The 21,643-nt window shown below is 33.7% G+C and overlaps 4 protein-coding genes across 5 annotated transcripts; 1 reads left to right on the top strand and 3 right to left on the bottom strand.

Annotated features, from left to right (window-relative positions):
• Positions 1 to 2,014: 2,014 nt before the first annotated feature.
• Positions 2,015 to 6,442, top strand: MYB118 (myb domain protein 118). The gene is made up of 3 exons (XM_022278408.2): positions 2,015 to 2,824; positions 2,928 to 3,054; positions 4,797 to 6,442. The coding sequence occupies exons 1-3, from the start codon at positions 2,103 to 2,105 to the stop codon at positions 5,265 to 5,267; spliced, it is 1,320 nt and encodes a 439-aa protein (XP_022134100.1). The 5' UTR covers positions 2,015 to 2,102; the 3' UTR covers positions 5,268 to 6,442.
• A 146-nt stretch (positions 6,443 to 6,588) lies between these two features.
• On the bottom strand, positions 6,589 to 11,096 carry LOC111006122 (phosphoenolpyruvate/phosphate translocator 2, chloroplastic). Its single transcript, XM_088123153.1, has 9 exons — positions 10,500 to 11,096; positions 9,205 to 9,327; positions 8,751 to 8,903; positions 8,406 to 8,491; positions 8,200 to 8,284; positions 7,999 to 8,115; positions 7,818 to 7,895; positions 7,440 to 7,569; positions 6,589 to 6,848 (listed from the first exon to the last, which is right to left on the bottom strand). The coding sequence occupies exons 1-9, from the start codon at positions 10,968 to 10,970 to the stop codon at positions 6,772 to 6,774; spliced, it is 1,320 nt and encodes a 439-aa protein (XP_087979279.1). The 5' UTR covers positions 10,971 to 11,096; the 3' UTR covers positions 6,589 to 6,771.
• A 2,139-nt stretch (positions 11,097 to 13,235) lies between these two features.
• GRXC2 (Glutaredoxin family protein) lies at positions 13,236 to 15,192 on the bottom strand. The gene is made up of 4 exons (XM_022278733.2): positions 15,033 to 15,192; positions 14,844 to 14,932; positions 13,915 to 14,013; positions 13,236 to 13,518 (listed from the first exon to the last, which is right to left on the bottom strand). Exons 1-4 carry the CDS (start codon positions 15,086 to 15,088, stop codon positions 13,439 to 13,441), a joined length of 324 nt encoding a protein of 107 aa, XP_022134425.1. The 5' UTR covers positions 15,089 to 15,192; the 3' UTR covers positions 13,236 to 13,438.
• Positions 15,193 to 16,380: 1,188 nt separating this feature from the next.
• On the bottom strand, positions 16,381 to 21,271 carry LOC111006675 (isocitrate dehydrogenase [NADP]). 2 transcript variants are annotated; one of them, XM_022278732.2, is made up of 15 exons: positions 20,892 to 21,271; positions 20,543 to 20,586; positions 20,331 to 20,440; positions 19,911 to 19,948; positions 19,689 to 19,766; positions 18,651 to 18,806; positions 18,443 to 18,531; positions 18,253 to 18,356; positions 18,077 to 18,145; positions 17,876 to 17,991; positions 17,577 to 17,611; positions 17,339 to 17,481; positions 16,950 to 17,072; positions 16,722 to 16,868; positions 16,381 to 16,605 (listed from the first exon to the last, which is right to left on the bottom strand). In XM_022278732.2, the coding sequence occupies exons 1-14, from the start codon at positions 21,127 to 21,129 to the stop codon at positions 16,769 to 16,771; spliced, it is 1,443 nt and encodes a 480-aa protein (XP_022134424.1). In that variant the 5' UTR covers positions 21,130 to 21,271; the 3' UTR covers positions 16,381 to 16,605; positions 16,722 to 16,768. The 2 variants fall into 2 exon arrangements, with proteins under 2 accessions (XP_022134424.1, XP_022134423.1); XM_022278731.2 differs by having other exon boundaries at positions 16,381 to 16,868.
• Between the last annotated feature and the right edge of the window lie 372 nt (positions 21,272 to 21,643).

Raw genomic sequence — 21,643 nt, 5'->3', positions numbered from 1 at the left:
TTTCTCATCGAACAGAAATAAAAATAAGATGACTAATTAAAAATGTTTGTACATTATGGGTGAAATTAAACTTTTAAAATGTTGAAAATTTGTGATATTTATTAAAGACAATTTTCTTTTTTCTTTCTTTCTTTCTTTTTTTGAAAAGAAGTTCCTAACTTAACTAGTTAAAATATATACCATTGATTAAAATATCGAATATTTGAATACCAACCAAAATAACTTTAATTAACTTGGCTATAGCTACTGGAAAACAAGCAGAAAAGTAAATTAGATGGGAGATAAACTTTCAATTTGAGTTTTAAAAATAAACTCAATTAAGGCCTATTTCTTTGTACTAAAAAAATGAAAGCTTTTTTTTCATTGAACGCTAATATTTAAGACTCTCCTTAAAAACCACAGAGAAAAAGAAGAATATTCTGAAATATAGTTAATTTATCTTAATTAATTAATTATATAATGCAAACTTAAAACCCAGCAAAATTTAGGCAAAACTTAATTAATTTTGTAATGAATTTAGAGAGAGAGAGATGTTGAATGGGGTTCCAATATTTAATAAAGAACCATTTTAAAGGATCAGTTACCAAAATGAGGGTTTTTTGTTGGAAGTTTTAGCAAAATGCAGATATTATATAATATTTCAAAAACCCTAATTTGTTACTTTTCAGTACTTGAGACCAAATTAGAAATGGAAATGGAAATTGAGGAGCTCTTGGCCATTTACCAGCTTCTCCTTCCTCAACCAATTATATGATTTTCTTGAAATTATATGTTTGATTCTCTGTTATTATGTTTCAATCACATTACATGTGTATATATGGTTCAATAGGAAAATACAAAACCCTAATCTCGAATGATTTTTTTTTCTCAATAATCATTTGAACTGATTTTTTTTTTATTTTCTAAAAAATTGATGTCGTGTGGCTTACGCTAGTAGATCCTATATCACGATTCGTTGCCTGGTTGAGCAACACTAGTTGTACAAGACTCGAATTTGAGACCTTAGATAAGTTGTATCTCAAGGTCTCAAGCACTTGTCCCTGGCTTTTGTTCTTTTGACGAGAGATATATATATATATATATATATATATATATATTTAAGTTAAGTAGATTGCAAAGAAAATATAGATCTCACAACTTGAAATTAAGGTATAAATAGAAAAAAAAAAATCTACTAAATAAGACGACAAAAATACCAATAAAAAAGTCAACAACGCAACTAAGGTAGAGAAATAGCAAAAGAAACACCACAAAGTACTTCATAAACGAGATACAATATAACAACTCATTTATGAAAATAAATCCTAATTTTTCTTGAATATCCAGCAGCTCTAAGTTAAATTTCAGTCAAGTAAAACCAAAACAATAATAATTCAAAGAAAAAAAAACTGATTAAAATCAGGGTTGGGATTTCTGCCTCCTTTAATTACTTGGTATTAATTAATACAAAGAATAAATGGAAAATAAAAGGCATTGATTTATACAAGCAATTAATTAATTAAAACAAAAGTTTCTCAGTACAATCCATTGTACCATATACACATCTGCCTCAAGTGTCTCCCCACCGTCTGATCATTATCAAACCTGTGATTAAATAAATTAATTAAAAAAAACAAGTATATAGTTTTTTTTTTAAATTTTTTTATTTTGTTAACATGAAAATTAACGAAGAACATAACAATGTCTTCCACGTCTCCTTCAACATGCATGTCCCAGAAATTTTCCTAAAATACAAGACTTTATAACGACCTAATGATGAATTATTTACATATTATTCTTTAATTTCTCTTTTTTTCCCCTTTTCTTTCTCTTTTTCCTGTTAATCCTTCTTCCTTAAAAATACCCAAGAGAGGGGAGCTCAACAGTCATAATCAACAAGCAATATCAACCGTTGGATCAAAGATTAACCAACGGCTTTAGATCTGATGGGGTCCACTACCTTTGCCTTTCCTCACTAATAAAACCCTGTAACAATATTACAAGACAGACATTTTTATTAAAAACAAGAAAAAAACAGCCTATGTTTTTTTTTTCCTTTCTTTTTTTTCTCTTGAGCTAGCTTTGGTTTGAAGCTCTCTGATTTTTCTTCCTCCTCTTCTCCCATGGAGTTTGATTCCAACTTCAAAGATGATCTCCCCCTCCTTTCAAGCTTCTTCTCTGATAAGACGGACTCGAAGCTGAAGCTCGACATCGATGTTGACAGCGGTGGCGGTGATGATGGGGGCGAGTTTTTGGGCATGGAGTTACCCTCATCATCCTCCTCCAAGGGTTTGTTCCACAGTTTGCAGGTTCACCATTATGATCATCATCATCAGAACCATCAATATCTTCATCACTTCCCCATCAATGGATCTGATTCAATCAATCCCCAGCATCATAATTTTTCAATTGATGGGTCCTTACAGAGCCTTATTTCTGGGATGAATATGCCTGCATCATCTCAAAGCTGTAATTTTGATCCAAATTTTCAACCCAATTTTTTGGGAAATGAATTCTCCAAAGATCACACCTTTGAAAATGGGGCCAAGTTCATGCATGGCCTTCTGGGTTCTGGGGCTGTTTGGACAAATTTTCCCGGAAACTTTTTGCCTCAAATTTCTCAGCTGCCAAACAGTAATAATAATAATAGTATTATTCATCAAGCAGCCTTGGGATCAGCCTCTATGTTTCTTGATCATGAGGCCTCTTGTATTACAGCAGACAGTTCTGGGTTTAATGATCAGAACAAGAAGAAAAAAAGAGTTCTTCAGATAAGAAAGGAAAACAAGCCCCCAAAGAAGCTTCCAAACATAATTAAAGGACAGTGGACTCCTCAAGAAGACAGGTACAATTACAATTAACCTTAATTTTATCTAGTTTCATAGTTTCTTTGTTCTTGAATTAGGTTTTTTTTTTTTTTTTTTGATGATTTCTTTGTGTTTTTTCAGATTGTTGGTTCAGTTGGTCGATCAATATGGCATCAAAAAATGGTCACAAATTGCAAAAATGCTGGAAGGAAGAGTTGGGAAGCAGTGTAGAGAGAGATGGCACAACCATCTGAGGCCAGACATTAGGGTTTTTTTTTCTCTCTCTTCCTTCTTTTTTTTTCTCTCTCCATCATACATAATTATTATCCATATATCATATACCATACATACATGCGTACATATAGATATTGGAAGATGCTGGTGACAGTACGGTGGTCGTTTTTTGATATATGCATAGTTATGTCATATCATACATAACATGTGTTATTTATACCGGCATACCATACATTTTGCATATATGCCAACATGCAATTTATAGCATATCATTTAATTATCAGAATGAATGATTCGCTATTTCGACGCGTGTCGCACGATGTTTCGAGATATGACGTGACGTTTTGGTCTTTGTTACAATCTTTTTTTCTAACATATTTTTATGGAGTTTTAAACACTTGCCATGTCTACCATTTGTCTATTTCTAGTTGACAACTCATGGACAAAGTGAAAGATATAATTAGAGCTTTTCTTAGGTTATTAATCATAAAATTTCATTCTCATTGATTTTCTTCATTTTTTTTCCAATGAAAGAAAATATTTTTGTGATTGAGTCATTGTTTTTTCCCATTTTGTACATGGATCACTGTGTGAGTTTTATTTGGTTTATTTAGTTTTGATGAAAATTAGCCAATTAGTTATGTTTTGATGTCAAAGCCCAAGTGTTATATGTAATTAATTTCCCTCACAAATGTTTACCTTATTTTAGCTATTTTTGTGTAACAGTCATTTGAGACATCTTTCATTAGTTAATTGCTGCAAATGGAGGATCAAATGGTTATTAATGAGGAAAAGTTGGTGTACTAATTAAAAAAAACAAAAGAGGAAAAGTTGGCTTTTGGCATTCATAATTTTGTTGTAGTTTTGAAAAATATGTTCGTTCTCACACTTTACTGAAAAAAAAAGGTTTATTCTCGCGTAACCTTCTTCTTTTTTTTTTTTTTTGTTAAAATGCTGTCAAAATTTTAGTCAAATTTAAAAATCTAAAAAAATATATAGTTTTTTAGTTTTAATTTTTTTTCCCTTCTGAAATTTACAAGTACAAGAATGAAAAATGTTTTAAAGAAGCTGAAAAACAACTTAATTTTTGAAAGGGGAAAAAACCAAAAAGTTTAAGACCTAAACCTAGTCTCATTACTCATTACCATCCTATTATTTTGTATATTTTTCAATTTATAGTTTCTAAATATTAAGGTCTGCTCGATAACGATTTCATTTTTTGTTTCTATTTCTAAAAATTAAGTTAAAAAAATTATTTTCAATTAGGTATTCTTTTATTTTGTTGTAGGGTTTGTAAAAAGTATTTTCAAAACTTGTTTTGTTATAGGCTTTCTTGAAAGGTGAAAAACTAACTTATAAAATTATAGCATCTTAGCATTTTTTCCCTGAGTTCAACTATGTGGGATCGATGTAGAGGTTCGAACATCTTATCTAAACTAGTTGAGCTATGCTAAAATCAGCTAATTTTATCTATTTAGATCATAAACTTTACCATCTCTAAGCTTATCCACGCTTCAATAGCCCTCATCGACATGACATATAGTTATTAGATTAATTTGGGTTTTTTAAACATTTGGGTCACAATTAGTATACTATGTGACATACAAACAATATATATACACACCATGTTAGGGAGCAATTTTAATTAATAATGTTAATTCATGGCAAATATGGCATCAAATGTATAATGTGATGGTAATTGAAACTTTGGTTTAACAATATTTGTGCACTAGATTATTGGGATATTATGGTAATTAATTGTGATGGTGGGTGCAGAAAGACGCATGGAGTGAAGAAGAAGACAGAATACTAATAGAAGCCCACAAAGATATCGGAAACAAATGGGCCGAGATTGCCCGCCGGCTGCCCGGACGGACCGAAAACACCATAAAAAACCACTGGAACGCCACCAAACGCCGCCAGAACTCCAAAAAACTCAAAGGCAAATTAGATAATTCCGACGATTCCGCCGCTTCCACCGCCTCCATCCTCCAAAACTACATCAAGACCGTCACCGCCGCCGCCGTCGGAGACCGCCAACAAATTTCCGACTCTCTCCCCCAGCTGGTCGACAGCACCCCCGCCGCCGCCGATGGGTTCTGCTTCGGTTTCGGGTTCGGGTCCGGGTCCGGATCCGGGTCGGAGAGCAACATGGATTTGGAGATGGAGAGCTTGAATCTGATGCAGAGCGATCAGATGAAATCGGAGATGGATCTGCTGGACCTAATCTGCCAGGGAAATCTTTGATTAAATAAATATACATTTTAATTTTATATATCAAAGAATAATTAGGCCTAAAACAAATGGGATTAGGAAACTTTATTTTTAGGATTTAATTTTCGATGAAAGTTTCGAGCTTAATTTCTAAAAATGGTTTCGCATTCGCAGGATGATTATCATAATATATGATGTTTAATTAATTTTGTTGTGGATTTTTCCTTTTTCTTTTTTTTTTTTTTGTTGCTGCTTTGCTTCTGAAGAAGATGAAATTGGAGAAGGATGAAAACTAAACAGCAGGAGATCAAAACCAGCCCAGCCTATATTTGGTATGTAAAATTTGTTTTTTTTTTCAACTAATTTGATCTTTCAAATTATTCATCCATTGACTAATTTCGTGTTATTGCAAATCTACCACTATATCTCTTTTCTTTTATTTTTCTTATAGTACGATTTTAAACAAAAGAGCTTTTTTAGTTTTGAAATAGTTGATTTAAATGTAGTTGAGATAAATATAATATACTTATACGTATGTTGAGATAAATTTATAAGTTTGGTTTTAGGATGATAATCTACTTTAAGAATTAATTTTTATGTATTTTTTTATACTAAATATTATAGAATCAGACGTCTATTAGTGAAATTAGTCACGCATGCGGTTCGAATACTTGTTCTAAGAAAAAAGAGTTTGGTCTTTAAATTTTTTAATGAACATTTTTCTTATATTTTTACACGGGCTCAAAAGTGGTTTTTTTTCTTTTGTCATAAATTGTATTTAATAATTAATTTTAACTTGTTTCTAACCATTTTATGTGTGTATATATATATATATTTTTTTTTTGCCTTAAATAATTTTAGACTTAGTTTGAGATCGTTGTTCCCGTCAAAATAGTTGTGGTAAATAGATTACAGTGTTTGATAAATTTTATTCTGATTTTCGGGATGTTGTTTTTTTAGAATTCAGAATCGAATCATAAACTTTTTTTATAATAAAAAATATTTTATCCACTTACAACATTGTATTTGCAATTTTTTTTTTGAGTATTTCTCTAATTTCGAGGTTTCTCGAGATGAATTTCCCATTTAGCTAAAATAAATTGCTATTAACCGATTGCCATTTTTGCTAACTGATTGATGTTTTCAATGTTCAAATAAAAAATGCAAAATTAAAGTCACAAAATTTATAGAAAGTTGGTAAGAATATTAAAGCCGAGATTCAACATCTTTTTCTTCCAAAATTGGTAAAAATATTTTGACCACCAAACAATCTTTAAATTACTTTACTCTTTCTTATTTTTTTTCCTGAGTTAAACAATGGCAGGTTGGAAGATCGAACCATCAACCTTTGAGATGATGATAATTGTCTTTATCTAATTCTTTATTACTAGTTTGAACCATAAAAAGCCAATAAAAAAACTAAAAAATAAAAGATCCCTAGTTTATTGGCACAAAACAAAACCCTTAAACTAGAAATAACACTAATTTTTATGTATGTTGTATTCTTTTTGTTAGTTCTCTTTCATCATACAACAATTTATACTGCCTTCAACTTGGGCTTAATACGCTTTGCTCTTGAATATAAGAAAACTCCCACAAGCGCTATGGCAGTTCCTGCAACCAAATATCGCCACAAGCATAAGCTAATTTCGAAACACTAACACGTTTGAATCAGTTTATACTTCAAAAATTGAATAATTAATGACTATAAGCTAAATTATACTAAACGTTCTTGATCTATAAACATGTTTTAAAAGTTTCAATTCAACTTAATGTTTCAAGGACAAAGAATTCACCCGATAGAATTTTTTTGTGTTTCTTTTTTCTAAAACTTCTGTAAAAAATTGGAGAAATTATTTTTTGTTTTAAAAGACCAAAAACAAAATGTGAACATTGGATTTCCAAGCCTAAGTTAAATTAATCTTAGCAATCAAGTTTTCTACAGTATCACATAAAAATTGATAAAATATATAATAAACTATCAATAATATAGATATAATATTAATATTAATAATTTTTAACCTTATGTGTTGATTTATAATTTTGTTATGAACTTGTTAATTTTCATAATTTTTCTAGAAATATCTATCAACATTGATATTTTATGAATATTTCTATAGAATTGAGACTTCAGCATTTTCATCCAGATCACATTTAAAACTTTATTCTCCGCTGGTAAAAAGTAAAAAGGAATGAGAAATATACCTAGGGCGTTTAGAGGTGAGACAGCTGTTTGGAAGAAAATAACTGAGGAGACTATAACCACCACACGCTTCAGAGAATTTCCTACTGCATGGGTGACTGGTGAAATTACTTGTAGTATTGAATAAGAAACCTGCCCAAAAATAACCATGAATGTTTGAATTTGAAGCCATTTCTAACTCCCAAGGGTAAATTTTGCAAGATATGGTAACTGTAAAGAGGGAAATGGAAAGCAGAGCATGCACCAATCACTGACAATTACCATTACTATGATTAATTTAATCAATATCTAAGTAAGTCACCAATTTGATACTGGTATCTCAAGAGAATGCTATATTTGAAATGACTTTTCATTTTCCATGTAAAAATTTATTTACTGACCTGCTGATAACTATGGAAACAGATACCAGATAGAAGCAACCTAGTGAATAGCTCTCTTACATTCAACCCTTGATTTGCCTGAAATGAACAAGATTAATTAGAGACAGCTCCCCATCAGTACCAATCTTGTAAATCAAAAGCTTTTACTCTTAATTTAGTTTTTAATGTAGATTTCACTTACAGCTAATTGCAGGTATGAAGGAGATAACTTAGTGCCTTCAAGGACAAGGGCCGTGGGAACCAGAAGGATGAACGAAATGATAGTAATCACAGAGAAGAGGTTGATATTGTCCAATGCCTGGACCACAGAAACAGTTGAACTTTTTCTTATAACGATTTCGTTTTTAGTTGTATGTAGAAGAACGGTATAGAAAAGTGGTACCTCTTTGTGAACCATGAACTTTTTGCTGAAGATATTACGTGATTGATTTGTAAGATTTGAAGCCATGGCACTGCTGAAACCAATCCTGTAACCAAAATTTGATGATATTGTAGCCCAAAATGAGAGGCTTTTCGAATCGGTATTCTTGATCTTTTGGATTGATTGCAGTCAAATCAAATCAAGTGAAGTCAGGTGTGTGATCTTACCAATTAAATGAGGCTTCAGTGAAAGATGCGAGTGCCACTCCTCCTACAACCGGTACGAGAGAAAGAACAACCCAGAAAGAGGGCCTCTGCGTATGGATACAGCAGAGAAATCAAACAACTTAGGGACAGATTCTACACTAATGTATTTGATTAGTTTAATCACCAATCTCAACCTGTTTTTTCATAGTTCATTTTCCAGAATAATAGAAGCTATTTCAGAATCAGATAGTTCATCAATCGAAACAGAGGAAGGATTTATGAAACCAATAAAACTTTTACAAGTTTAAGCTATTGGACAATGATAGAGTAAAGAAAAGTAAAAATTGAAGTTTGAAGTAGAGATACCTCAGCCAAAAAGAGAAAAGAGAGAAGGACAGTGAAGAATGGCTCCATTGCTTTGATGGTGTGAGTGAACGAAACCGCAACTCTTCCAAGACTCACATTGGTCAGTATGTTTCCCATCGTGTGCGCTATGGCCAGCGGAAGAATGGCCGAAAGCTTAATACATACAAAGTTTGATCCTTATATACAAATTTATGGTTATATTTCAAGAAATTAAATGAGTGAAATATTATGTTAAAATACTCGAACTAAATGAGGTACAAATAAGAATGAATGTAACAGAGTGATAAAAAAATACAAGACCAAAACGAATATTTTAAAATTACATGGAACAAAAATTATAGGATCAAAATCAACGTTCGAGAGCGAACAAAGAGTATTTGGACCTTCAAAAGGGATTATGTTAGAAAAAATATATAATCAGCAAGCTTATTAGAAAGGGTATTAAAGGTAATACCTGGGAGCGCTTGATCTTGGGCCTGGGATGAAAATTAAGGGCCCACATTAAGCTTACTATTACTGTCCCACAGCCTAACTGAAAAGCTGTGACCGTAGTTGGAAAGGGAAACGCTTTCAGAACCTGCAAATTATAATTGAATGCAAAATCAATGCAAAGAAATTCTTCTGTTTTTAATTTCATATTTTAATAATACTAATCTTAGCTAAATCCATGATAAATGGAATAAATCACCAAAAATTACATTATTGCACCAACAAACTTCTAATAATTGTACTGACAGTGAGTTCGAAACCCACACCACCACTTGTTGTAGAAAATAAAAGGAGCAAGGGGCAAACTTCTAATGATTAAAAGGAATTGGATTCTACTGTTAATTTTTTAGTAAAAGTTCATTGGTTATAATCAAAATATTCAGTCTTACAAGTAGCAATTGTTTTCAGCTTGTCGCCATTGTTTTCTCAAATAGATAAAGTGTACAAAGTTACGTCAAAGAGAATCAGAGATCCAAGATGCAACAAAGCAATGAAAAAAACTGACCCGATTAGACAAGGCAAACTTGCCCAATTGACTCAATTTTTAACTTGGCCAACGGTGGAGTCCAAAATTTTTCCAGACTTCAGTTTTTACAATAGAAAAAAAGTGAGTGCCATGTCAATTTCTTTACTTCATGTGTAGTTTGTACGATATGGTCATAAATAGTTTATTTATCTCTTTTCCTCGTTTCCCCCGAAATTGTTTTACGTCGGTAGACCCCTCATGATTTTTTAATTAAAAAAAAAAAAAACTTTGATGAGTACCTGTTTAAAAGAAGATACTTCCTCTGTTTTAAAAAAATAAATAAAGATCTTCGAACTTCTAACTTCTAAAGAAGAAAATGGGCGAGGACAAATTAGTTTGTTGGAAAATATAGAGAGATTATTTTTCTAATAATAAACATTTTAAATGAAAAAATATATATATATCAAATCGACGGTGGAAGAAGGCCCATCCATCATCAGTGTTAATTATTTATGGGGTGATTGACAGAAATACCCACAGAAACGGAACAAAAATATTATTGGAGGAAACCGCAACGGGCATGCTGACCCCGTAACGGTTTCCGTTGAAAAAGAAAAGGGAAAAAAAAAAAAGCATTTATTTTCTCTCCCCTACATTCTAGGAAGCCAAACAACAAGTTTCTCGAAACTGGATCTGATTCTGACTGAGTAAACCGCCATCAAAATTTGAAAATCAAATCAAATCGAATCAGCAGAAGGAAAAAAAAAAGAGAAGAAAGGGAATCGGGAGGGGACCTGTTTGTTGAAAATGTTGTAGTAGATGTTCAAGAGGTACCAAACTCCAAACATTGCGCCGAGGCGGAGATTGTTAATGAAATCAACGGATTCGACGGCGTCGCCGGCGCTCTCCGGCAGGGAAGCGGCGAAGAGGCCGGAGAGATTGTGGAGCCTGGGAGTGAATCTGGAAGAAGAGGCGGAGGAGGCCAAGGAGCGGCGCCATGAGATGGAACAGAAGCTGGGAATGTGGGAGGAAATTAAGTGAGGGAAATTAGGGTTCCGGCTGCGGGATGGGAGAAGAGGCGAGGGAGAATTAGAAGAAGCAGCGGAAGAATTAACAGGAGAGAAAGAGAGGGCCAGACCCAATACGGCGCTCTGCATCTTTCGAAGGCGGAGAGAGAGAGTGAGTAGAATGAAGAAGACGAAGAAGAAGAAGAAGAAGAAGAAATGATGGAGTCGGGAAACGACGTCGCTTTCACGTGGAAACATGCATTTCACGTGGAACTGGCTAGGGCCGCCGGGAACGACGGCGGAGGAGGGAGATCGTACGGCGGTGGGGAGTCGGAAGAATTGAAATGAATGGATGGAAGTGCTCTGGGGGAAAGCTGGGTGTGGAGTGAAGTGCTTTGGGTTTGGCGCCATTATTTTCTGGTTAGTGTGTGGCAGAGGCCCACGGTGGGACCACCCATCCATACACGGACACCTCATCTTGGAGGACAATTTAATTTATCGAAATGACCTTTTTGACATTTTATTTTTATTTATTCTTACTGAATTTGGTCATAAGGTTCTCCTTCTCGTAGGTTTTTCTAACAGCCTTGAATGTAACCATGGTTTGAGATTTAAAATGTGATGAATATTTCGAAAAAAATAAATAAGTATGAAATTTTCATTAATTTTTTATATAGTTTGTGTCCAGTTTTTATATGATTTAATCTACCTTATCATTTTACAAATTTTAATTTAATTTTTATAGTTTCAGTTTAATTTTAATTTGAATTCTATGATTTTACTTGTGATAAGTAAATTATAAATTGCGTGGCATATACACTGTAGACGGCTCTCTGACCTTTGTAGCTTACGTAACTCCTATTTATAGGCAAGACATTCTTAAACCCTAAGTAAAAAAAATGCATTTCTACACCCTTCCTAAACCTTACCTAGAAAATATTTCTCTTGTAAATATTTATAGGATATTTTTAGAACATTATTTATTTCTAATCTTCGAGATAAATCTAATTTTGTTTTAACATTTTTTAAGAGCAATGAAAAATGTGGTTGATGAGATTTAATTCGCATGGAGAATATATAACTCTCACGAATTTACTTTTAATTTCACATAATAATTCATGCCATAATACTCTCATTTTTTCACAAAAGATTTCATGCTAAATATACTTTTATTGGTGCGCACTATTTGTAAACCTAGTAATATTTCAAGCCACCAAATTTGTAATTTAACCTTAACTTCTTAACTTCAAAATTTTATGAGAGTAATAATAAGTTTTGGGGTCTAAGATCAAGAATGATTGAGTTTAAACTTGTTTGCCAACTGACATATATCATCTACATTGCTCAACTAAAAAGAAAAAAAAAATTTTAAACTGTTTTTTTTTTCTTTTATATTTCACGTGTACAGATTCTATAAACATGTTTCACGATTTTTATTTTTTTTTTGGTTGGTTTTTTAACGGGACACGTTGCACGATTGTAGTGGTTGATAGGGAAGTATCTGGAAATTGTGGAATCAATGCAACAACAAAGACACCTATAAAGTTTGTTTTGATATTGGAGCATAGCACGGCAGGACAAGTTGAATCTATGGCCAATATTTCATCTTTGTCTCCGCCTAATTATTTAGGGTATTAAATTTCATCAATATTTTTATTTGTAAAAAAGTTGACAAAATAATATCTCTCTAACATAGATATAACAATGATTTTTTACTTATTTAAAAAAATTGAAATGTTTATCATTATATTTTTCACCGATATTTTCATCAAGACCTCAACCATTTCTTACTCAGTTATCTAATATTACAGAGTTGACGTCGACAATTCTTGCTCATTTTTTAATATTAGAGAGTTAAAAAGCAGGGCCCAAGAATCCTCCAAATGTTGTGGAGAATTCTATATGAATAATATAGACATAGAATAAAGATAATCATCCAATATATATAGTGTATTTGCATGTAAAAAACAGTTTAAATTATTTTGCGTTACTTTCCTCAAAAGAATATATACATATATACCCAGGGGAGGCAGAGAAAAAAAAAAAACAAAGTCATATACAACCAAAAGAAGGGCAAATTTCAGAAATGGTGTAATTTTAAAATAAATAAAAAATAATGAAACTTTCAAGGTAATAATATCAAATAAGAAACTATTTAAACTAGGGCATGTATTTAAAATACATATCAAACCTACCAGAAAAAAGGAATTAACAGCAGAAAGAAAAAAGGTATTCTATATTAGAGCATGAATTAGCTTACTACAAAGGAAATTAAATGCTAAATGAGATTTAAAAATATATATATATATATTGAACCACTGAGTAATGTGGGTAGCCACGAGACAATAACCCAGAAAATATAAGAATTTCACTCGACCATGAACGAGTACTTACCAAGCACAATATGAAAAACTATGTCCATAATGGTATTTCTCAAGCACAATTTCGCAAACCACCTACTTTAGTTACTTTTCAAAATACCCAATTCTTCTTCTTTTGTCTTTTTTAATGCATAAAAAAGAATGAAGAAAGAAATCAGGCATAGGAGACCCTGAACATTTTGATTTATCATAGAAGCAAAGGAAGCACAAGTTCCTTCCAATTATAACTAAAGTTACAATTTCAAGAGCATTTTTGTTCGTAGAAATGCCAACAGAACATCCAGAAAACCACACGCAGAACGTTTATTAATCTAACTGCACCATTTATTAACATAACTCTGAATCCTAAGCAGAAACTTTGGCAACTGCTCCTGCTTCGGCCAGCATAGGAACCAGCCCCCCTTTCTTATGAAGTGCTACTGTTGCTGCGAAGCAACCAAAAGAGATTCTTGGTAAAGGAAACCAAAAAATATATACATATAATTATAGTTAAATCACCCCTAAATCTAAAAGCTTAAACTAACAAGGTTATGATGTTTTTAATCTTTTATATGTGTGTGTGTGTGTGTTCATTCTTAACCCTTCCGCTACCGTGTGTGCGTTTGAATAACGTGACAAATGACAGAGTTCAATTTAAGACTCTATTTGGATGGTAAGCTAAATGACCACTAATTTCAAAAGCTTAAACTAATACATTAGAATATATTCGTTCTTCGATATATATTATTAACATTTAATACTCTCGGACATGGAAACAGAGAGTGACAAGGCAAAAATGTGCAATAACCGTTGTTCAAGTTGAGAGGGTAGTAAACAATTACCATCACAGCCACCAATGTGCTTCCCACCAATGAAGACATTGGGTACAGTCCGTTGTCCAGTCCACTGAGCAAGTGCAGCTTGTATTTCGCTTCCATCACCTTCAAATTCAGTTTAACCAATCGTTAAATTGCACACTATGAATCCTCTAGAAAGCTTCTAAAGCAAATAAAATTGATGATCGTCTCAGAATTGCACTCATCCTGCTCACTGCTCAGGCTGAAAGGGTCGGAAACTCAAGGAAATGAGATCCAATAACCCAATCTTACATTACAAGATGAGTCACATTTAAGAAATCCAAATGATTAGGACGGTCCAGTTGAAATTAATCAAATATTTGCGTTTTTTCTGCCAAAAGAAAAAACAACAGACTGTATTTTGCATAGACAGGTTTCAATCAAATGTCCTGTTGAACTGTGCATGTCATCAAACATGTAATGTGTGTCCCTACTTGTCCTACCCTGTCACCGTCCCCGGACTCCTTTCCAGTATCCATCTTTCAAACTAAATCCATTGAACGCTATGTTGTGTCCTAAGCTTTCAGTTCTCCTTTCGGAAGTTTTTCTTATCTTAAACAATTAGAGCTAGAACATGCATCGAAAGATAGGTCTCTCCCTAAACTTACAGTCCATAAACAGCACTCACGACACGAACTAGTGAAATTACAAAATCCGAATCCCTAGAAATGACGGGAAAATAGCACCTGAATCCGAGTACATCAATGAATAAAGAGAATCGGAATGCATAATATAAAACCAATAAAGACTCCATCAATTTCGGCAGCATCAGAACACAGAATACAGAATACAGAAAATACAGCCACAGATTCACCGATAACCAAACAGATGGAAAACAATTCGATGACATGCATCCGAGACGAGGTTACGAGATTGAACGCAAAGAGTAGAAAAAGAAGAAATAGACTACGCACTCTCTCTATCCAATTCGACAGCCTTGAAACTGGCTCCCACTTCAGTTAATAGTTTCTTCACATCGACGCAGAATGGACAGTAACTCTTGCTGTCATTCGAAACAACAACAGCATCGATTTCCGATCAGCAAAACCGATAGAAAGCATATAAATTCGTAAGGAGAAAAACGAAGATCGAGAGAGAGATACCTGAAGACGGCAACGGGATTGGAAGACACAATCTCTTTAGCTTTCTCCAACGCCATATCGATTATCGTTGGATTTGAAATCCCTAACGAAGCTTGCTCTGTAGAAATTTAGGAAATGAGAGGGGAAATGCTCAGAGTGAGAATAAATAAAGTTACACCCGTCGATCGCGTAAGAATCTCGTAGTCGGTGACGTCCAACCGTCAGATAAAAACAAAATTCAGAAAATAATAATGTACCGACAAATTAATTTATATCCCTAAGAACCAAAATTCTAATATTTCATTTGCTATATAAAAAAAACAAAAAAATTCTAATATTTCATTACATTTAAAGAAGTATTTACGTGTGCGACAATTATGCATTAATCGTTTTCATACGGAACCTTATGAGGTAAATTATTTCACTTCAAAGTTTTAAGGGTTTTGAGTGATGCGATTATTAGTTTAGTGAATAAATTGATTTTTTTTCAAACAAATTTTAGTCTCAATTTCTATTATAAACTTTTTAATTTCGTTTTTGAGATGTTTTTTATTTGGTCCATCTTGGGCTATGCATCTCAGGTTAAATTACAATTTTAATCTCTAAATTTTTAGGGCTGTGTTGATAGATGTTAATTTTTTATTTAATAGGTTTTTAAACTTTCAATTTTGTATATGATCACTAAACTAATCGGTCAACTATTAGACATTTTTTAAAATTAACGAATCAGTCAACTATTAGACATTTTTAAAATTGAAAATTCAAGTACCTATTAAAACAAAGTTCAAAGTCCTATTAATAAGACTATTTAAATTTTGTAGATATGTTAGACACGATAGTTGTAATTTAACCAATTGAGTTATGTTCAAATTGATAACCAATTGAGTTATGTTCAGATTGGTAACCTTCACAATGTAATCTAAATGTAATTAATAATATTGAACTATGTTCAGATTGGTAATCTTCGCAATGTAATCTAAATGTAATTAATAATATTGAACTGTAATATGAAAAAACAAGGGCATTATTGGAATCCATGTAAAACAAATAATGCAGTCATGACCCATGACATCTAGATTTTATATAAAAAAACAAAGCTGGTGAGGAAAATCCAATTGTTTAGTTTAATTTGAAGTATGAGAGCATAGTTTGATTTGTCAAAATGAATTTCTAATCGAGTGTGCTGGTCTTCTTATTTTATTTGTCAAAATAATAGATTTTCAAAAATGGGAAACAATACAATTAATTAACCAATTGTCAAGTGTCATTTACTTATAAAAAATTGTGTAGGTTTGAATTTTGAGGCTTACATTTATAAATAAAGTAAATATAATAATGAATACTCAGTACATATACATGTCACAATCGATGCAACTCTAAACTGGCGAGCCTTATTTTATTTCTCGGTTTCTCAGTTTTTTTAGGAGGAAAGGAAAAAGTAAACAAACAGGACGAGTAAGCACTAGTATGAATCAACAATGCGAGAAATAACATAGGGTCATCTTCAAACCAAACATTGTCAATCTGCTACGACAAGGCGAGTTGGGCAAGTTGGTGGGCAGCACCGTTGCCCTCCCCAAAAGTGAAGCCAAAACTAACGGCAGACGAATGAGCACAGCACGGGCGAAGGTCAGAAAGAAAAACACCCACCTCAGAAACATCATCAGAATCCTGGGTCAGCAACGAGAAAGAGAGTGAAGAGTTTCTCACCTTGGAAATCAAAAATCGAATCTCCATCTTTTATAATAACAAGTCATTCAGTTAACCGCTACAGGAGGTTGCTGGAGTTTTGCAGCCAGATTCTGTGCCACGGCGTCGATAAATTCCTCCGTGTTCAAGTAAAACTCCCTTGATACCCTGCAAGAAGCTTACGCGTCTGAATAATTCTAGACTTGGAATATCAGAGAAGTGTATGAGATAAAATGTTTGAAACCTTACTTGGATCCGTGTATCAGTAAGGCAAGATCCTTTGTCATTTTCCCGGATTCCACTGTCTCAATGCACGAAGCCTCCAACTTCTGAACAAATTCCAACAGCCTCTCGTTGTGATCTAATTTCGCCCTGAAGACATTTCATTGCAGCTAAAAATTGTCAGTTCCTAGGTAATTCACTACTTAGCAAAGCCCCACTATGAATATGCATCAAATTATAAAGTTGCAGTAGTAGTTCAGTGAAACGATGGTTTTGGTAACCTTTAATGAAGCTAGAAGTGATTCATATACAAGTGTTCATACACTATTTAGAAGAATTAAGAACCACAAAATGTATGCACTATGCACCATTCTGAATAGCATGCCAACAAATTTTCACACACTTGGGGTCATTACCTATGCTCGAGCCCGCGCGTCCATGCAAAAATAGAAGCAATACTATTTGTACTGGTTTCTTGTCCCTTTTGATATAATCGGTAGTGCCGCGTTACAGTGCCATGAGCTGCCTCAGCTTCCAACGTCTTCCCATCAGATGACAACTGCAATAAATCTCAATTTTTGAGGCGTTTGTTAAGGAAATGAGTCCATGAGGATAATAAATTCCATATTCTCGACTCGGGTGTTTAATACCCACCAATACAGATGTCATTAGTCCCAAAGATCCAAATCCTGCCAATGGAAAATAACCATTAGAAGACATTAAAGTGAGTAGTGGCTTTTTTTGATAATTATATTATTAGTAATCATTGTCTATATATATCTATCGTTAAATTCATTATTGCAATCAAAGTAACCAAAGGGTATCCCAATTCATAGATTCTAGTGAAAAACACAACTGTTTCCCACAGGTGTTATGGACATAAAAATTCTCAAATGGTATGGATGTATATTTGACTTTAAATGGGATCCAGACAGAAAAGCTGATAGCATTACCCTGTGCTAGTAAATCACTCTGAACGTCCCCATCATAATTTTTGCAAGCCCAAACGTATCCACCTTCACTTTTCACAGCATAGGCTACCATATCATCAATAAGCCGATGTTCATACCTAAATGCCAAACCAAAATATATTCAGACATAAGCAATAGATTACGCACAACGACAAAGATCCATGTGAGTTAAATGTAATAAACCATATCGATTTTCCTTCAAACTTCTGCTTCCACTTCTCCTCATACACTTTCTGAAATATATCTTTAAACCTGCGGGCAAGTATTAAAAGAACTATCACTTCGGCAATTTCTAGGAAACTGACAAGAAGATATCAACAGTACAAGCAATTAGGTATAGGGGACCAAGCAAAGATCACCTGCCATCATATTTCTTGAGAATCGTATTTTTAGTGCTCAAATATAGAGGCCACTTCTTCTCAAAAGCCAGTGACATTGACGACTCTGCAAATGCTTGAATAGACTACCAATTGCATAGGAACGTATTAAAAGGGGAATTTATGTGATATAAAAAAGGAACAGGGTTGAAGAAATAAATAAAAGACCAACCTCGTCAACATTATACATTGTAAGTGCTATGCCTGGTCCTTTGAAGTCATAAACATCGAGCTCTGTTGGTGTCTCCCCATTTTCTGGAACTGAATAGAAAGAAACGAATAAGAGTAGTCAAATAATAAAAAGTCAGGAGGAAAAAAAAACAAAAAGGTTCTCCCAGAGCAACACATGAGGATGAATGAAGAAAAGAAAATCATCTCACCATACACCATTTTAAGCTTTCCAGGCCCCGGGATGATTGTATCTGTGGCACGGTATTGATCACCAAAAGCATGCCTGCCGATACATATGGGCTTCTTCCAACCAGGAACAATTCTTGGGATATTTTGGCATAAGATAGGTTCTCGGAAAACAGTACCTACACAAAAAGTTATGTTATATTGAAGCTCATACTCCTTGTATACGACATTAAAAATAAATTAACATGAAAGGGAAAACCAAAAATGGGCTACATAAGATATCCACACAACACCAATAGAGCTCAGAAAGGTCTCCAATTGGTATAACCAACAAAGGAATTGTAAATTCCCAGAATCCTAAGAAAGGGTACCCCAACTAGAAGCCAACCATTTGGCTAAGTCCGAAACATCTTCCCACCGTCTTAGTTTTACTGCCAAAATATGAAGGTTCACTCCACCAAAATTTCCCAAGAAAACAACCTTAAAAACATTAGACTATAAGACTTACCTCTCTTTTATTTATTTATTTATTTTTTTTTGTTAGGTTGTGTCCAAATACACACATAGCCTCCCTAACACTGTAACAAAAACACCATACTATAATGAAAACACCAAACACTTTTGTCGAACACTTGACTGCAAAGTTATAATGGAAGGAAAGAAGAAAGTCCATTACTTTTTCACACAACACATACCAATAAGGACGAAACCTAGGGAAAAGCCTTTTCTGAATTTTGGGAGGCATGTTAAAGCTCATCTTGCACCAAAGTGCAAATGAAGAACTTGATCTTCTTAAGAGTATTAAGAAGTGAAATGCCCTGAAGAATTTAGGGACCATATCCTAGCATCTAATGGTGGATGCAAGTGGACAAATTGAAGCAAATTGAGGAAGCTAGCAACTTCTCAGCCTCAAAATCCAAGAGACGCCTTCTGTAAAGAGGCAAAATAAAATTTCAACAGACCTCCACATAATGTGTCTTTTAAAGATTACCATCTTTAAGTTTCCAAAAATAACAGAAATTTCCCTGGTAAAATAAGAGACTGTATTTAGCAAAACAAACCATTAAGAATGTTCCTAATCGTCCCATTGGGACTTCTCCACATAGCTTTAAGTCCAAACTCTTTGACTCTGGCCTCATCTGAAAAATGATACAAAGATCAAGGGAGATCAATAAAGCTTATAATTATTGCAAATAATGAAATAAGCGAGGAAAATCTAATTAGTATGCTATATGATTCGCTGCTTGTAAGAAATGAGACTTGCATGGACAAAAATGACGAACCTGGAGTAATTGTAGCACATTTTACAGCAACATTGTACCTGCATTCGCAAGGTCAGAAGGAGGACCAAAAAGACTACTTTGAGTTAGGTAAAATAACTCATGTAACGTGCTATGATTGAGCAGAAGTTCAGTTATATTTGCTTTAGTAAATCTGACATAAACACCAAGTTAAAGAGTATGTCAATCGAGCAGAAACTGGTATCCATATACCCCAATGCAATCAATTACTTGCTATTTCGTTTAATTCCTTATCTCAGCTCTCCACCCATATATACATTATTTATAGTTTGAACAGCTTCCTTCCACTTTGAAAGGCCACGCCATTAACACACAAGGGAATAGATAATGTTGAATCCAAAATAAGGAAACAGTTACAATTCACAAATATAAAATAGTTGGAATTCTACCAGCAGAACTTACTTGAGAGTGGCTTCTGCACTCTCCGTGGTAACTCTGTCATCAGTAGCGTCTCGATTCAATATACCCAAGTCAAAATACTTTATATCCAAATCCAGGTACGGGAAAATAAGCTACAACGTTATGAAAAGAAAATCGACATTAGAACAAATCATCTCTCTCTCCAAAAGATTCAAACACAATCAAAGTTCGTGTAGAAGTCAAGAAAAACATACTTTCTCTTTTATCATTGCCCATATGATCCTCGTCATTTCATCACCTAAATGTAAAAAAGAAAAACATGAAAATCGGTTAAGCTGTAACAAGCATCCAAGGGCAAAATACAAGTTTACAAGACAAGAATCTGATGAATTCGATAATCATAACTAATCAACTCAAGCTCAAATTGAAGTGATTGAAGCGGAAGGAAACCGAGTTCGAAAGTTCAAATTCAGTATCAACATTACTCAGTTTTTAAACTGATTCAGAGCCAAAGGAACTACAGCCAGAAACACGATTCCATAACCATACTCCATCATTCACTTGATAAGAACAGATTGACAAGCCAACAGGCTGGTGTCTTACCGTCCATTTCGACAATAGGATTCAAGACGCGAACTCGATCAAAACCAGAAGAAGATGCGTAGCATCGAAGCGAAACAGCAGGGGAGCGAATCGGACAGGAGAGCTGATTCCGGAGAAGACGTCCATTGAAGAGACTAGAAGAGGTGGGGGAGAAAGGTAGAGAAGGGTTTTTGGGAGCAACGGGCGAAGAAAACAGTGTGGCGCTTGGCATGGCGCTTCGTAAGAGTCTGGCTCTCATCTCATCGCTGAGATTTGGACACTGCGGAGGAGAATTTATAGGGGTTTTAACAGCAGCTGGAGTTTTCACGGGGGGTTTATGTGTATGCCGTCCACCTACAATTTTTTCCTTTGGAAGCTATCATTCATGCCAACTTTCCAATGCTTCCCTTCGCAAATTCGTACACATCTCAATTATCCAATTCCGGTTTTTTTTTTCCCTTTAGGTTAATCCAATATCAACTTATATATTACTCTTACATTTCTATAAAGAATAGAGATTCCTTTTACCTCAATCGAAAGAGCAGATATCATACTGTTGCTTAGTCAAGCTTATGTCAGGCAGTTTTATTCATTCATTATCATTTTTGAAAAACTTGTATTACATTGTACTGACAGATTTTCTCTCGACAATGTATTAACCACTAATTTTGGTTGTACACAAATTATAAAAAGATTATTTTTAACCTTAAATGTACTATTTTTTTAACTTAAAATAAACAACAAAACACACTAGCAAAAAGTTATATTTTCAA

The sequence above is a fragment of the Momordica charantia genome (assembly GCF_013281855.1).
Source record: "Momordica charantia cultivar OHB3-1 chromosome 4 unlocalized genomic scaffold, Mcharantia_2.0 BLBB01000004.1, whole genome shotgun sequence".
In the NCBI taxonomy this organism is placed as follows: domain Eukaryota; kingdom Viridiplantae; phylum Streptophyta; class Magnoliopsida; order Cucurbitales; family Cucurbitaceae; genus Momordica; species Momordica charantia.
The sequence above is the reverse complement of the archived record's forward strand: the minus strand, read 5'-3'. Positions and strand labels throughout refer to the sequence as shown.